The sequence below is a fragment of the Oncorhynchus nerka genome, linkage group LG19 (genome assembly GCF_034236695.1).
Source record: "Oncorhynchus nerka isolate Pitt River linkage group LG19, Oner_Uvic_2.0, whole genome shotgun sequence".
Classification (NCBI taxonomy): domain Eukaryota; kingdom Metazoa; phylum Chordata; class Actinopteri; order Salmoniformes; family Salmonidae; genus Oncorhynchus; species Oncorhynchus nerka.
In genome coordinates this window covers 31,837,992-31,855,808 of record NC_088414.1, presented here as the reverse complement: position 1 = coordinate 31,855,808, position 17,817 = coordinate 31,837,992, and the positions used below count along the sequence as shown (strand labels likewise).

Genomic DNA, 17,817 nt, shown 5'->3' with positions numbered 1-17,817 from the left:
ACAGGCTGCCCCCAGGAAGAGGAGGTTGGTCGCCTATGCTCACCTTAGGGGACAGGCTGCGGCCCAGGGTAGAGCTGCTGTAGTGACTGAGGGCCTGCTGGCTCCTCTTACGTGGCAGAGTGTCATTGAGGTGGGAGGAGTTCTCCTTACTGCCCCGCCTCCTCTCCTCTAGAAAGCGGAAGTGCTGCACAGACCAGAACAGATACATCAACATGTTAAAGGAATAAAGGTTGTGGATGAAACGCATAAAATATCATTGTACGCTGACGATGTTGTAGTATAGGTCTGCTATGTCTGACCCTGTGAAGTCTGTCCCAAAGCTAATAGAACGTCTTAAATCAATGTGGCGGTTACTCCAGGTACAATATGAATGTTATTAAAACGGAGCACTGGCCTTTAATACACATATCACCTGCTATATAAAAACATTGTTCTCTTTTAAGTTGTCAAATGAAGCTACCACATATCTAGGAAAAACTATAGCTGCTGATCTTGATAACTTATACAAAGCCAACTACACCAAGCTAGAATCAAAGGAGATCTGGACTGCTGGTCTGTGCTGCCCCTCACCCTATCGGGAAGGGTAGAATCAATAAGAATGAACGTATTACCTAGATTATTGTTCCCTTTTCAAACACTTCCAATTTGACAACCAAAATCTGTTTGTGCTATTAGACAAACTCATCTCCAGATGTATCTGGCAGGGACGACATCCCAGGGTCAGATATAAAGTACAAAAAAACCACACAAAAAAAACAGGGAGGATGTTAACTCCCCAATCTGAAACACTACTGGCTTGCAACCCAATTTAGGGCCATGACAGTATGTCTGAAGCTGCAGGTACAGATGTCTGGAAATAGAAAAGTCAGGCTTTACTTTGGTCCCTCTGCCCGTACTCCCATTCACTGAGGAAAATATATTGAGTGAGTTGTGGGAAATGGGCAGGAACCACATAAAAAGAACGGAAAGAGACAAAGCGAGTTTTCAACCTTACTACAGGAATCTCAGTGTTTTCACCCATTGTACATATGAAGGGTTTTAAGCCACTACGATTAGACACAGGTTTTAGAAACTGGGCACATTTGAAACTTCAATACGTCCATCAATTACATGAAAAGGATACTCGAAAATAATTTGAAAGGCTGAGCTCTGAGTTTAATATACCAAGGTCAGACTTCTTCAGGTATCTACAAGTACGAAGCTTTCTATCCAAACACCAAATCTGGATAAGGTTACAATGCACCCCCACGGCCATAGAACAAAATTTAGCCAGACAACTAACTTATACAGTGCTTTATCCTCCATGAAACAAGATAACACATTGATTCTTAGACAAAGTTGGTAAGGTGAACTTCATCAAGATAAGTGATTAGATATATTAGATATATTAGATATATTGGTTAGATATATTCTCTGAAGCTCATTAAGTTACCAATGCAAATTCATGGAGGGGAATTCAGTGGGAAATAGTTTTTTTTTTTTCAGAACCCACAAATCCCATGTTAGCCATTCTTGGATCCAAATTATATTTGTTACAAATACTTTTCATTGCAGCTAAAACCAAAGCTCTGCATTAAGATGACCCCAGAAAGAATGGCAATTAAATAATGGCAAGAGTGGCAATTATAAGAACAATATACAACAAAAAAATCACATTTAGATTAAGATTAAAGCAAGATAAATTTGTGGACATGTGGTCACTACTAACTGTGAACATGGAGATTCAGTGGGACTAAAGATTGTGTCTGATCAATGATCCCTTACTCGTTATGGACTCTACATGTATATATTAACTGATTCCTTCAAAGTATGTACACAACCCAACCCACTCGGGGTGTGGTGTGTCTTGCTCGTGCCATTTTTTGTTTTAAATGTTTTGTTGTTGTTTTTTCTTGTATGTATTTGTTGCTTTTGTTTATGTGTCTTATCTTTCAATAACAATCCCTGCAGTACCTGTATGTTGGAATTGAATGCAAAAAAAATATGTTGAATGCAAAAAAAAAGAAACATGGAAACGATACAGGACTTCCATTCATAGAAAATGGGAGGTTTTTCAGAAAGGAACCTGTCAGGCATTTCAGTCATGCAATGTGAGGCTCTTAGAAGAGACCGCTGCCATCTGCTGGCCAGACATATGCATTGTTAGTAGTGTATTGTACATCATACCTCCTTCATGGCAACAGGGTTGTTTGGGAAGGCCTGTCCTCCAGTCAGTTCAGCATACTTCCTCTCCAGAGAAGCCAGGTTCTCCCTCTCCTAGAGACACACAGACTGTCAGTCAAACAACGGTCAAGATATACAGATACAAAACAGAACCAGTACACAAAAACCTTCTTACCCTCTGAACCATCAGGAGCAGGTTGTTCTTCTCTTTTAGGAAGCTGTCCTTCTCTCGCTGAGACTGCTGAGTAATCTGTGTAGACTGCTTCTTCAGGGTCAGGAGTCTCTCCTTGCGTGTGACAGTACTACGCTGGTAATCTGCTATCTCTCTGAGTAGTTGCTGGGTCTGACCCTCCTTCCCCTCGTCCTGACCACTCGCTCTTTCCAGCTGCTGGAACTCCAGGTCCTCATTACGCTTCCTCTCCGCCTCCAGCACCTCAACATCCTGACGAACAGCAGACACACACACACATCATTTAAGGTTGAGAATGCACTGGCTTTGGGTGGGTCCTTGTGTGGAGGATTCAAACTAGCAGACAGACAAATATACCATAATAATGAGCTCCCATTATCCTGTAATGCCAATAAAATTCCTTAGCTAGCTAACAACAACCTACAATCTCCTTTGCACATACTTCATGCCACTGCACTTTCCATTCTTGGATGGGACCACTGCTACTCCCCTTTTCGAAATGCCTACAAGGCCTTCCCCCACCCTCCCTTCAGTAATCAGATCACAACTCCATTTTGCTCCTCCCTTCCTGTAGGCAGAAACTCAAACAGGAAGCACCCGGGCTAAGGTATATTTGCTGCTGGTCTGACCAATTGGAATCCATGCTTCAAGATTGGTTTGATCACACGGACTGGAATATGTTCCAGGTAGCCTCTGAGAATAACATTGGCGATTACATGGACATGGTGACTGAGTTAATCAGAAAGTGTATAGAGGATGTTGTTCCCACTGTGACTATTAAAACCTACCCAAACCAGAAACCGTGGATAGATGGCAGCATTCACGCAAAACTGAAAGTGTGAACAACCGCATTTAACCATGGCAAGGTGACAGGGAATATGTTAGAATACAAACAGTGTAGTTATTCCCCCTGTAAGGCAATCAAACATTCAAAACGTCAGTCCAGAGAAAAAGTGTCGCAATTCAACGGCTCAGACACAAGACGGACGTGGCAGGGTCTACAGAGAATCACGGATTACAAAGGGAAAACCAGCCACATCGCAGACACCAACGTCTTGCTCTCGGACAAGCTAAACAGCTTCTTTGCTCGCTTTGAGGATAACACAGTGCCACTGACACGGCCCGCTACCAAGGACTGTGGGCTCTCCTTCTCCCTGGCCAACATTAACCCTCGTAAGACTGCCGGGCCAGACGGCATCCCTAGCCACGTCCTCAGAGCATGCGCAGACCAGCTGGCTGGAGTGTTTATGGACATATTCAATCTCTCCCTATCATTTACATTTACATTTAAGTCATTTAGCAGACGCTCTTATCCAGAGCGACTTACAAATTGGTGCGTTCACCTTATGACATCCAGTGGAACAGCCACTTTACAATAGTGCATCTAAATCTTTTAAGGGGGGGGGGGGTGAGAAGGATTACTTTATCCTATCCTAGGTATTCCTTAAAGAGGTGGGGTTTCAGGTGTCTCCGGAAGGTGGTGATTGACTCCGCTGTCCTGGCGTCGTGAGGGAGTTTGTTCCACCATTGGGGGGCCAGAGCAGCGAACAGTTTTGACTGGGCTGAGCGGGAACTGTACTTCCCGCACACCTTAGCCTGCAACCCTCTGACTGCAGAGACCATCTATCCCAGTCTGCTGTACCCACTTGCTTCAAGATGTCCACGATTCTTCCTGTACCCGATTCTTCCTGAATCTCTGTTCCGCGGGTGATGTGGAGGTAAACCCAGGCCCTGCATGTCCCCAGGTACCCTCATTTGTTGACTTCTGTGATCGAAAAGCCTTGGTTTTATGCATGTCAACATCAGAAGCCTCCTCCCTAAGTTTGTTTTACTCACTGCTTTAGCACACTCTGCTAACCCTGATGTCCTTGCCGTGTCTGAATCCTGGCTCAGGAAGGCCACCAAAAATTCAGAGATTTCCATACCCAACTATAACATCTTCCGTCAAGATAGAACTACCAAAGGGGGCGGAGTTGCAGTCTACTGCAGAGATAGCCTGCAAAGTAATGTCATACTTTCCAGGTCCATACCCAAACAGTTCGAACTACTAATTTTGAAAATTACCCTCTCCAGAAATAAGTCTCTCACTGTTGCCGCCTGCTACCGGCCACCCTCAGCTCCCAGCTGTGCCCTGGACACCATTTGTGAATTGATCGCCCCCCATCTAGCTTCAGAGTTTGTTCTGTTAGGTGACCTAAACTGGGATATGCTTAACACCCCGGCAGTCCTACAATGTAAGCTAGATGCCCTCAATCTCACTCAAATCATCAAGGAACCCACCAGGTACAACCCTAACTCTGTAAACAAGGGCACCCTCATAGACGTCATCCTGACCAACTGGCCCTCCAAATACACCTCCGCTGTCTTCAACCAGGATCTCAGCGATCACTGCCTCATTGCCTGTATCCGCCACGGAGCCGCAGTCAAACGACCACCCCTCATCACTATCAAACGCTCCCTAAAACACTTCTGTGAGCAGGCCTTTCTAATCGACCTGGCCCGGGTATCCTGGAAGGACATTGACCTCATCCCTTCAGTTGAGGATGCCTGGTCATTCTTTAAAAGTAACTTCCTCACCATTTTAGATAAGCATGCTCCGTTCAAAAAATGCAGAACCAAGAACAGATACAGCCCTTGGTTCACTCCAGACCTGACTGCCCTCGACCAGCACAAAAACATCCTGTGGCGGACTGCAATAGCATCGAATAGCCCCCGTGATATGCAACTGTTCAGGGAAGTCAGGAACCAATACACGCAGTCAGTCAGGAAAGCTAAGACCAGCTTCTTCAGGCAGAAGTTTGCATTCTGTAGCTCCAACTCCAAAAAGTTCTGGGACACTGTGAAGTCCATGGAGAACAAGAGCACCTCCTCCCAGCTGCCCACTGCACTGAGGCTAGGTAACACGGTCTCCACCGATAAATCCACGATAATCGAAAGCTTCAATAAGCACTTCTCAACAGCTGGCCATGCCTTCCGCCTGGCTACTCCAACCTCGGCCAACAGCTCCGCCCCCCGCAGCTCCTCGCCCCAAGCCTCTCCAGGTTCTCCTTTACCCAAATCCAGATAGCAGATGTTCTGAAAGAGCTGCAAAACCTAGACCCGTACAAATCAGCTGGGCTTGACAATCTGGACCCTCTATTTCTGAAACTATCTGCCGCCATTGTCGCAACCCCTATTACCAGCCTGTTCAACCTCTCTTTCATATCGTCTGAGATCCCCAAGGATTGGAAAGCTGCCGCAGTCATCCCCCTCTTCAAAGGGGGAGACACCCTGGACCCAAACTGCTATAGACCTATATCCATCCTGCCCTGCCTATCTAAGGTCTTCGAAAGCCAAGTCAACAAACAGGTCACTGACCATCTCGAATCCCACCGTACCTTCTCCGCTGTGCAATCTGGTTTCCGAGCCGGTCACGGGTGCACCTCAGCCACGCTCAAGGTACTAAACGATATCATTACCGCCATCGATAAAAGACAGTACTGTGCAGCCGTCTTCATCGACCTCGCCAAGGCTTTCGACTCTGTCAATCACCATATTCTTATCGGCAGACTCAATAGCCTCGGTTTCTCGGATGACTGCCTTGCCTGGTTCACCAATTACTTTGCAGACAGAGTTCAGTGTGTCAAATCGGAGGGCATGCTGTCCGGTCCTCTGGCAGTCTCTATGGGGGTGCCACAGGGTTCAATTCTCGGCCGACTCTTTTCTCTGTATATATCAATGATGTTGCTCTTGCTGCGGGCGATTCCCTGATCCACCTCTACGCAGACGACACCATTCTATATACTTTCGGCCCGTCATTGGACACTGTGCTATCTAACCTCCAAACGAGCATCAATGCCATACAGCACTCCTTCCGTGGCCTCCAACTGCTCTTAAACGCGAGTAAAACCAAATGCATGCTTTTCAACCGATCGCTGCCTGCACCCGCATGCCCGACTAGCATCACCACCCTGGATGGTTCCGACCTTGAATATGTGGACATCTATAAGTACCTAGGTGTCTGGCTAGACTGCAAACTCTCCTTCCAGACTCACATCAAACATCTCCAATCGAAAATCAAATCAAGAGTCGGCTTTCTATTCCACAACAAAGCCTCCTTCACTCACGCCGCCAAGCTTACCCTAGTAAAACTGACTATCCTACCGATCCTCGATTTCGGCGATGTCATCTACAAAATGGCTTCCAACACTCTACTCAGCAAACTGGATGCAGTCTATCATAGTGCCATCCGTTTTGTCACCAAAGCACCTTATACCACCCACCACTGCGACTTGTATGCTCTAGTCGGCTGGCCCTCGCTACATATTCGTCGCCAGACCCACTGGCTCCAGGTCATCTACAAGTCCATGCTAGGTAAAGCTCCGCCTTATCTCAGTTCACTGGTCACGATGGCAACACCCATCCGTAGCACACGCTCCAGCAGGTGTATCTCACTGATCATCCCTAAAGCCAACACCTCATTTGGCCGCCTTTCGTTCCAGTACTCTGCAGCCTGTGACTGGAACGAACTGCAAAAATCGCTGAAGTTGGAGACTTTTATCTCCCTCACCAACTTCAAACATCAGCTATCCGAGCAGCTAACCGATCGCTGCAGCTGTACATAGTCTATTGGTAAATAGCCCACCCATTTTCACCTACCTCATTCCCATACTGTTTTTATACTGTTTTTTTATTTATTTATTTACTTTTCTGCTCTTTTGCACACCAATATCTCTACCTGTACATGACCATCTGATCATTTATCACCCCAGTGTTAATCTGCAAAATTGTATTATTCGCCTACCTCCTCATGCCTTTTGCACATATTGTATATAGACTGCCCATTTTTTTTTCTACTGTGTTATTGACTTGTTAATTGTTTATTCCATGTGTAACTCTGTGTTGTCTGTTCACACTGCTATGCTTTATCTTGGCCAGGTCGCAGTTGCAAATGAGAACTTGTTCTCAACTAGCCTACCTGGTTAAATAAAGGTGAAATAAAAATATATATATATTTTTTTTAAATACCCAAGAAAGCAAAGGTAACTGAACTAAATGACTATCACTCACTTCTGTCATCATGAAGTGTTGTGAGAGGCTAGGTAAGGATCATATCACCTCTACCTTACCTGACACACTAAACCCACTTCAATTTGCTTACCACCCTAATAGGGTCTGAACCCCACCCTGTGCAACTGGGTCCTGGACTTCCTGACGGGGGTGGTGCGGTCTGCCCAACGCATCACCAGGGGCACACTGCCTGCCCTCCAGGACACGATGTCACAGGAAGGCCAAAAAGATCATCAAGCACATCAACCACCCGAGCCACGGCCTGTTCACTTCGCTATCATCCGTAGGTCAGTACAGGTGTATCAAAGCTGGGACTGAGAGACTGAAATACAGCTTCTATCTCAATGCCATCAGACTGTTAAATAGCCATCACTAGCCAGGCTACCACCTGGTTACTCAGCCCTGCACCATAGAGGCTGCTGCCCTATATACATAGCCATGGAATCACTGGCCACTTTAATAATGGAACACTAGTCACTAGCTTTTGTACTGTATTTTAGTCATTGCCACTCCGACATTGCTCATCCAAATATATTTCTTAATTTGATTCATTTACTTTTAGATTTGTGTATTATTGTGAATTTTTAGATACCACTGCACTGTTGGAGCTAGGAACACAAGCATTTTGCTACACCCACAATAATATCTGCAAAAAATGTGCATGTGACCAATAACATTTGATTTGATTTGACTATCTCTGTCTGAACCATAACAGAAAGGCCATCAAGTGAAACCATGGACAAGAAGGGAGCTGTCTGAGTGAGACAGGGAGGATATGAGGACATCTATAAAAGGGAGAGAAGGGCCAAAAAGGAGGACTCTATGTGCACCACAGAAACAGAACAGAAAGGAAAACCCCTGGTGATTACAAGGAGTGGGGGGGAAGTTAGGAGGAGGAGCAGCCAGAGAGGAGGAAGAGGCTTAGCCAGAGAGGAGGAGGAAGAGGAGGATCAGCCAGAGAGGAGGAGGATTAGCCAGAGAGGAGGAGGATTAGCCAGAGAGGAGGAGGAGCAGCCAGAGAGGAGGAGGAGGAGGAGGATCAGCCAGAGAGGAGGAGGAGGAGGATCAGCCAGAGAGGAGGAGGAGGAGGATTAGCCAGAGAGGAGGAGGAGGATCAGCCAGAGAGGAGGAGGAGGAGGAGGATCAGCCAGAGAGGAGGAGGAGGAGGAGGATCAGCCAGAGAGGAGGAGGAGGAGGAGGATCAGCCAGAGAGGAGGAGGAGGAGGATTAGCCAGAGAGGAGGAGGAGGAGGATTAGCCAGAGAGGAGGAGGAGGAGGAGCAGCCAGAGAGGAGGAGGAGGAGGAGGAGGAGCCAGAGCAGCCAGAGAGGAGGAGGAGGAGGATCAGCCAGAGAGGAGGAGGAGGAGGAGCCAGAGAGGAGGAGGAGGAGGATCAGCCAGAGAGGAGGAGGAGGAGGAGGATCAGCCAGAGAGGAGGAGGAGGATCAGCCAGAGAGGAGGAGGAGGAGGATCAGCCAGAGAGGAGGAGGAGGAGGATCAGCCAGAGAGGAGGAGGAGGAGGATCAGCCAGAGAGGAGGAGGAGGAGGATCAGCCAGAGAGGAGGAGGAGGAGGATCAGCCAGAGAGGAGGAGGAGGAGGAGGAGGAGGAGGAGGAGCAGCCAGAGAGGAGGAGGAGGAGCAGCCAGAGAGGAGGAGGAGGAGGAGCAGCCAGAGAGGAGGAGGAGGAGGAGCAGCCAGAGAGGAGGAGGAGGAGGAGGAGAGGAGGAGGAGGGGCAGCCAGAGAGGAGGAGGAGCAGCCAGAGAGGAGGAGGAGCAGCCAGAGAGGAGGAGGGGCAGCCAGAGAGGAGGAGGAGGAGGAGGAGGGGCAGCCAGAGAGGGAGGAGGAGGAGGGGCAGCCAGAGAGGAGGAGGAGCAGCCAGAGAGGAGGAGGAGGAGGAGCAGCCAGAGAGGAGGAGGAGGAGGAGCAGCCAGAGAGGAGGAGGAGGAGGAGCAGCCAGAGAGGAGGAGGAGGAGGATCAGCCAGAGAGGAGGAGGAGGAGGATCAGCCAGAGAGGAGGAGGAGGAGGATCAGCCAGAGAGGAGGAGGAGGAGGATCAGCCAGAGAGGAGGAGGAGGAGGATCAGCCAGAGAGGAGGAGGAGGAGGATTAGCCAGAGAGGAGGAGGAGGAGGATCAGCCAGAGAGGAGGAGGAGGAGGAGCAGCCAGAGAGGAGGAGGAGGAGGAGCAGCCAGAGAGGAGGAGGAGGAGGAGCAGCCAGAGAGGAGTAGGAGGAGGAGGAGGAGGAGGAGGAGGAGGAGGAGGCAGCCAGAGAGGAGGAGGAGGAGGAGCAGCCAGAGAGGAGGAGGAGCAGCCAGAGAGGAGGAGGAGCAGCCAGAGAGGAGGAGGAGGAGGAGGAGGAGGAGGGGCAGCCAGAGAGGAGGAGGAGGGGCAGCCAGAGAGGAGGAGGAGGGGCAGCCAGAGAGGAGGAGGAGGAGCCAGAGAGGAGGAGGAGGAGGAGCCAGAGAGGAGGAGGAGGAGGAGCCAGAGAGGAGGAGAAGGGGCAGCCAGAGAGGAGGAGGAGAAGGAGGAGGAGGAGGGGCAGCCAGAGAGGAGGAGGAGGAGCAGCCAGAGAGGAGGAGGAGGAGGGGCAGCCAGAGAGGAGGAGGAGGAGGAGGGGCAGCCAGATAGGAGGAGGAGGAGGAGGGGCAGCCAGAGAGGAGGAGGAGGAGGAGGGGCAGCCAGAGAGGAGGAGGAGGAGAAGGGGCAGCCAGAGAGGAGGAGGGGCAGCCAGAGAGGAGGAGGGGCAGCCAGAGAGGAGGAGGAGGAGGAGGAGGAGGAGGAGGAGGGGCAGCCAGAGAGGAGGAGGAGGAGGGGCAGCCAGAGAGGAGGAGGAGGGGCAGCCAGACAGGAGGAGGAGGAGGAGGAGGGGCAGCCAGAGAGAAGGAGGCGGAGGAGGAGGGGCAGCCAGAGAGGAGGAGGAGGAGGAGGAGGGGGGGGAGGGGCAGCCAGAGAGGAGGAGGAGGAGGAGGGGCAGCCAGAGAGGAGGAGGAGGGGCAGCCAGAGAGGAGGAGGAGGAGAGGCAGCCAGAGAGGAGGAGGAGGAGGGGCAGCCAGAGAGGAGGAGGAGGAGGGGCAGCCAGAGAGGAGGAGGAGGAGGAGGAGGGGCAGCCAGAGAGGAGGAGGAGGAGGGGCAGCCAGAGAGGAGGAGGAGGGGCAGCCAGAGAGGAGGAGGAGGAGGGGGAGGGGCAGCCAGAGAGGAGGAGGAGGGGCAGCCAGAGAGGGAAGCAGAAGCACTTTAGTGGAAGAAAGGCAGCCATACTAACTGAGGAGCATGAGGGACCAGTTAGAAGTTAGCGCCTCGGGACAGGTGTCTAGCTGGGTCCTCTGGTCAGAGACAAGCTCCTCCAATCACTCTACCTTAACCCTCTCAACATCGAGCAGGGCTTTGTGCTGCACAGCAGTGGGGACACACAAACACACACGTATACAAGAGCACACACATGCGTGCTCATAAGAACACACTGACACCCACAACACAGCAAAGACAGAGCAAGGAAAGAGAGTGTTAGTGAAGGTAAAGGAGGAAACAAGGAGGCAGCAGAAAAGAAGGCCTGCCCTACTGTATTCAGACCCGTGGGCTGGACTGAAGATTCCTCCAACTCAGATTCTCACCACTGAAACCCCAACTCCCACACATACCCTGACCGTGTGTCTCTCCCTCCCCCTCTCTACCTCACATTCCCTGTGTCTGAAAGCAATGGCATCCAACTCACAGAGATGGACAACATGTCTGCTGCTGTTACCTGGGACTTGTCTGTGAGGACAGTCTTGTCAATGCTGCCAATCTTCTCATTGAGTTGGTCCAGTACCTCCTTCTCCCTATGTAGCAGGGCCATCTCAGAGTCCTGCTCTCCCTCCAGCAGAGCCCGCTCCACCTCCATCTGCACCACACACACACACACACACACACACACACACACACACACACACACACACACACACACACACACACACACACACACACACACACACCACAGCTTAAAATCAGTATTGTTAGCTCCCCAAAGCCAGACACAGATGGACCAAAACTATCCCCCCTCCCCCACTACTGTCATTACCCAGCCACTGTAAACACTCATTTCCTAACTCCACAAAGTATCCCAACTCATAAACACACACATGTCAACACCCACTGACACACACACATAACACACAGCATGGGTGAAGCTCCCTCCATTCACTCTCCCATGCTGTGCTCTGTAGTGCTATGTTGTGTTGTGTGGTACTGTGTTGTGCTGCATACCTCTCTGATGGATTCCTCCATCTGGTTGTCCAGGTCTTTGATCTTCTGCTCCAACTCCTCTATGTTGTTCAGCACCTGGATCCTCTCTTCCTCGATACGTGTTACTTCCTGTTTCAGATGCACGTCCTCCGTAGCCTGCTGCTGGTGATATTACAGAGCCATCATCAGTCCATGGGCCTACAAACTATCAATCAATAAATCAACCAATATAGACTATCAAGCAATCAATCAATCAACCAATCAAATGTATTGTATAAAGCTATTTTTTACATCAGCAGTTGTTACAGAGTGTTTTACAGAAAACCAGCCTAAACCTCCCGCTATCTACTCACAATGTGTGTTACTGTCAACACTGTGATGATGTCATGTCTTAAACAGGATATGGTCCACTACAGGATCACCCCTCATTTAAAGCTATGGTACATGTTTTTATGTTTTCTTAACAACCTTCTGATTTGTAGCTAATAGTACATTGGTTAGATGGAGCTGCCTCAGATTGCTGTCAGCGATAATGAGGGGGAGTAAATGCCCCTTCCATGTGTCTGTAATGCAGCGGAGATTGAGGTCCCTCGGGAGAACAGGGACTGTGTTAATACTCTACTGTCTCACAAGGCGTCTACTGCACAAGCCTCAGTGATCTCCTATCAGTAAGAGAGCCCTGCTGCCACCAGAGAGTCAACATCAGCTCCTGTCATCAGCCCCTGATCTAATACACACACATCTGGGCACACACTGTATCTGACACATCACAACCTCTATCATATCTGCTGCCTGCTCCACCTCCAGTTAGAAGCCTTCAGGAGTCCTGCTGAACAGCAGTCAGAGCCTCACGTGGCAGGCAGGCAGCAGTCCTGGGATTAAGGGGCTGTTTCAGAGGCAGTATCTGACTGGCTGCTCCACTGTTCCCCTGCCAGGATTTAGGAATATGAGATGGAAGAAGAGATTGGATTGGAAGGTTCAATAACGAATGTACTTAATGGGACTCTGACATAGCTGTAACAAATTATAGTGGAAATGTATTCTCTACATGGAATGAAATATAATACTCATTGAAAGATTACTGGAATCTGTGTGGGTAGCTGGACAGGTAGGATGACTGACAGTGAAGGTGAACAGGTGGTCACGTGTCAGGTGACAGAGGAATGTATGAGACTGAGGCAGGAATTCCTTTAACCATAAAGTGGTATATTTACTGGGTAGTGTGGATTCATGGACGCACAGAACTTCTGGGTGAGATGGAGTTAAGGAAGAGAAAGCAGCGAGATCAGGCGATGGCAATTTCCTCCTTTTATGGAGTTGAGATCTGTCGGACATTTCCACCTGACCTAATTAAAGCGCCCCTGGCCCAGCTGAGTAAATGGCAATGAATTAAAGGAGTATTCCACCAACTCCATGGGCCTTTTCTACAGCCACCCCGGAAATTTGTTAAATTCCACACTCCTCAAAAAAGGCTCTTTGCTCCCCGTCCTCTGTCATCTCAGGGAGAGGAATCAGTCGGGCAACTGGCCGGATATATGTCCGGTTCTTCACCTGGATCTCCACTGATCTAACACGACCATCGATCCCAGGCATGGTCTTAGTTATACGGCCCACTGGCCAGGAGGCTCGAGGCAGCTGAGGGTCCACCATCATTACTACTTGGCCAGTTTCCAGGCTGGCCATTTCTCTCCGCCATTTCCCTCTGTGCTGTAGACTTGGTAGGTAATCCCGAATGAATCGGGTCCAAAAATGGTCAGCTAAGATTTGGCTGTGTCGCCACCGGCGTCTGCCCACGAGGTTGGTATCAGCATACATGGCTTGAGGAAGTGACGCATCTCGGCGTCCCATCAAGAGCATATTCGGTGTAACCGGATCGGGGTCAGCGATGTCTGCAGAGAGATATCCCAAGGGTTTGGAGTTCAGAATCCCTTCCACCTCTATCAGGACGGTCCTCAAGACAGTTTCAGTGACAGTTTGGTCCCCTAGTACGACTCGTAAGGCCGTCTTTACAGATTTGATCTCTCGCTCCCATGTTCCTCCAAAATGAGGAGCGCCTGGAGGGTTAAATTTGAATGAGATTTGTTGGTCCATCAGCTGATCCTGGAGGCTGGGTTCCATGGCTTGGAAGGCTTCCTCCAACCTGGCTTCTCCTGCCTTGAAGTTCGTACCTCTGTCAGCCAGAATCTCGTAGGGTTTCCCCCGTCGGGAGATAAACCGCCGTAGGGCCATGAGGAAGGCTTCAGTATCCAAACTTTCCAGTAGGTCCAGGTGGACACATCTGGTTGTCAAACACTTGAATAGAATGCCCCAGCGCTTTTCCACACGACGACCTAACTTGATCATCAAGGGGCCAAAGCAATCTACTCCTGTTGACCAGAAGGGTGGTTTAAGGAGGCGCAAGCGAGCAGGGGGTAAATCTGCCATTTTGGGCACCGTAGCTCCGGCCCGCCATCTCTGACATTCTACGCAGGCGTATTGGTGCTTACGAATGGCTCCTCGTCCTCCAATTATCCAGTACTTCCGCCTCATCTCCCCATAGACCCTCTCTGGCCCTGGGTGGAGAAGCCGCTCATCATAACTCTTGATGAGGAGCCTGGTAAGAGGGTGTCTGGAGTCAAGGATAATTGGGTGGATAGCATCTGGGTCCAAAACCTCTGCTTGGCGCAGCCTCCCTCCGACTCTGATCACTCCAAGGATTGGATCATATTCTGGGGCAAGAGAGAGAAGACGGCTGCCCTTAGCCACTTCCCTACCTGCTTTCAGAGCTTTCAACTCCTCAGGGAAGCTAACCGCTTGTGCTTGCTGGAGGAGTAGTGTCTCTGCCGCGAGGGAGGTAGGTATAGAAGCCACCCCATCTGAGGTCTGGTTTGTGGCTGTGATCAGATCCGGCAGTGTGTGGGATTGTGTTAGGTCAGGGAGAGCCGTTGTTGGTTCCGTAGAAATGCTGTAGCATTGGGCGGACTTCCTTAACTCATGAGCTTCAGTTGGTTGCGGAGGGGCCGCACGCCTGGGGGCTGTCGGCCACTCTTTCTCTGGTTGGGACAAGAATGGTGGTCCCAAGCTCCAGCGATGGGGTTTAGCCAATTCCTTAAGGGTTTTACCTCTAGTTATGTCATCAGCAGGATTGTTTATGCTATCAACATACCTCCAGTCCTGGACTTCTGTTAGTTCTTGGATTTCCGCAATGTGAGTTCCGACAAACACCTTATACCTGCAGGACTCCGACTTGAGCCAGGTCAATACAGTGGTCGAATCACTCCAGTAGATGACCCGTTGGATTGGCAAGGTGAGCTCGGCTCGCAAGGTAGAGGCCAACTGGGCTCCGGAAAGGGCAGCACTGAGTTCCAGCCTAGGCATTGACAACTGCTTCTTGGGTGCGACCCTGGACCTGGCCATGACAAAGGAGACATGGGTGTGGCCTGCCTTATCCTCCACTCTAAGATAGGAAACCGCCCCATAGGCTCGCTCCGAAGCGTCACAGAACACATGCAGTTCCAGGCATGATCCCAGTTGGTCAGCACAGGATGGTACATAACATCTTGGCATTTGGACATCAGAGAGCTCCGTTAACTCTGTTTCCCAACAGATCCATCGTTCCACTAGGTCAGCCGGGTGGATTGGTTCATCCCAGTCCCTCTTGGTCTGCCACAGGTCCTGGACTAAGACTTTGGCCCGTGTTGTGTATGGCAGGATATACCCAAGGGGATCGTATTGACTGGCCAGGGTCCGATAGATGGTGCGCAGAGTGGGGGTTTCTTTACCTGGGGATGAGCGGTGCTTATACCCCAGGGTATCCGGTATGCAGCTCCACCTCAGTCCTAGAGTGGGCTCTTCTGGGTTAGCACCAGACTGCGTTAGCCATAGTTCACTGCTACTGGACCTAGCTTGTGGCGGGAGGTGCTGGATAACCTCCGCTCTGTTACTAGCCCACTGTCGGACCTCAAATCCCCTTTGGACAGGAGATTCCGCACTTTATCAAGGAGTGATTTCGCTTCAGCCGTGGATGGGGTGCTCTGTAAGCAGTTATCCACATAGAAGGCATTTTCCACTGAATCCAATACTTCTGGGTCACTGTCTGGATGCTCCCGTGCGTGTCTCTGCAGAGCGTATATGGCACAACAAGGACTGCAGGTGGTGCCAAATGGGAGTACCTGCCATTCATAGATTGTGGGCTCTGCATCTCGTTCCATATCTCGCCATATGAACCGGAGCAGTGTGGTGTCTGAAGGCAGTAAACGAATCTGATGAAACATGGCTTTGATGTCTCCACTGATGGCTGTAGAGTGCTGCCGGAACCGGAGAAGGACACCGAGCAAGGAAGGACCTAAGGTTGGTCCGGGGAGTAGACAGTCATTCAGGCTTTGACCAGCTGCTTGGAATGAACAGTTGAAGACAAGTCTATACTTCCCACCATGTTGCTGGATAACATGGTGAGGGAGATACCAGGATTCACGGAGTGCGTTTCCCTCTTCATGAGCTGTCACTTCAGTGACGTAGCCTGCCTTCACAAGGTTATGAATCTCTCGGTTATGAACTTCTGCAAGCTCAGGATTCTTCACCAGGCGTCGCTCCGTTCCACGCAGTAGTGGGAGTACAGCCCGTGTCGTGGTTGCCAGAGGAGGATGGTTGGGCACCCGTAGCAGTGGGGTTGCATACCTGCGAACGCCATCCATCTCAGTGGTGGTGGTGCTCTTCTCCAGGAGGTCTAATGCATAGGAGTCATTTTTCGAGCGAGTGACCTCCTGTAGCTTCCGGTTGGAGAAGGTGTCCATCTTCCAGAGCATCTCAACATTCCGAAGGAGTGGCTGCTTCGGGATTGCTTCTGGTGAAGAGGACTTGCTGTGACTGTACAGCTTGGGTGGAGAGAAGTAGATGGGATGGACCTTGCACAGCCCAACCCAAGGATGTATGGACAGCAATGGGTCCTCCTTCTGGTCCAGCTCGTATAGGCTCAGTCGGGGTGACGAGATGTGGGTGGTCTGACCCAATCAGGATAAGTGGTGCTACTCTGGCCAGGTTAGGAAGAGGCAATCCTCGTAGATGAGGATATTGTTTCTGTAGAACACTTACCGGGCAGGAGTGCTCTGCGAGATTCAAGCCATCTGCCGTGAAGGCATTGGTGATGTTATAGGCCACGTCCCTGTTTCCTGAAGGTGAAATGCTAAAAGTTACAGCAGAGCCTTTCATTTGGATAACATCATGTCGCACCGTTCTGAGATTAAGGGTCTCGGGGGTCCCTTCCAGGTTAAGCTGACGGGTGGCCGCTGTGAGAATGATTGTTCTTTCTGACCCATCATCTAGAACGGCGAATGTATCAATGCTTCTCCTTCACTTTGCAGAGTGACCTTGACCACCTTCAACATGACCCTTGGAGACCGGTTCTGCTGGTCGAGATACAGCTCCTTTGCAGCTCCTACCATGAGCATACTCTGCTCCTTCTTTGCTTGGGGAATTAGATCATGCAACACGGTGAGATGGATTTCTTTACAGCGGTTGCAGGGTTTCCTCAATGTGCAGGTCTCCACCTTATGGCTACGGGCACACTTGTAGCATCGCTCGCCTGAAGTGATCCAGGCCTTCAATTGAGTTTGAGTGAGCTTTTTTACTCTGGGGCATGAGCCAAGGAAGTGCCCCTTACTATTGCAATATGGGCAGTAAGGCTGGAATTTGATGTTCTTGCTCTTGAGAGGGGTCTTCCTCCCGGGTTCCTCCCCGGCCTCACTATTTAAGTACATGGTAGTGGGATTTGGCCTTTTCTGTCCCTGCTGGCGTTCAAACTCCTTCCTTCCCCCTGTGGCTATGGCGGAGATTGTGGCCTGGTGAGCGATGCTCTTCGCCTTTGCCTTCACCTCCAACCATGCGGCCAGGTCTCTGAGAGCATAGGTGCTTCTCGAGCCCTCTTTCAGGATGCCCTTATTCAAACAATGTTCAATGAAACTGTCTCTGAGGTACACTGGAAGTTTGCTAAGAAGCCTGTCCACGTGGGAGCCACATTTAAGCTCGTTCCGTCTTCTCCTTCAACGGATTGGAGCATCGAGGTCAGGGATTGGACAGCCAGGGAGAATTCTTGGAAGGCAGCATGGTCTCCCATTTTAATTGGAGACGTGTTCAGGATGTTGTTTAGTTCATTCTGGACCAGCTGACGTGGCTCACCATATCTCGCCTTCAGGGCCTGGAGAGCTGCAGTGTATGGT

At 50.3% G+C, this 17,817-nt stretch overlaps 1 protein-coding gene across 4 annotated transcripts in view; it reads right to left on the bottom strand.

Annotated features, from left to right (window-relative positions):
- Positions 1-17,817, bottom strand: part of LOC115101400 (pleckstrin homology-like domain family B member 2) — a 45,242-nt gene that overhangs the window by 9,653 nt on the left and 17,772 nt on the right. For 3 of the 4 annotated variants that reach the window (XM_065004877.1, XM_029620860.2, XM_065004879.1), the window contains 5 exons: positions 11,645-11,785; positions 11,145-11,282; positions 2,339-2,605; positions 2,167-2,256; positions 44-184 (listed from right to left, as the gene is read on the bottom strand). In XM_065004877.1, the coding sequence (XP_064860949.1) occupies positions 44-184; positions 2,167-2,256; positions 2,339-2,605; positions 11,145-11,282; positions 11,645-11,785 (777 nt within the window). The remainder of the gene's footprint in view (positions 1-43; positions 185-2,166; positions 2,257-2,338; positions 2,606-11,144; positions 11,283-11,644; positions 11,786-17,817) is intronic. The other variant, XM_065004878.1, reaches the window with a different exon arrangement.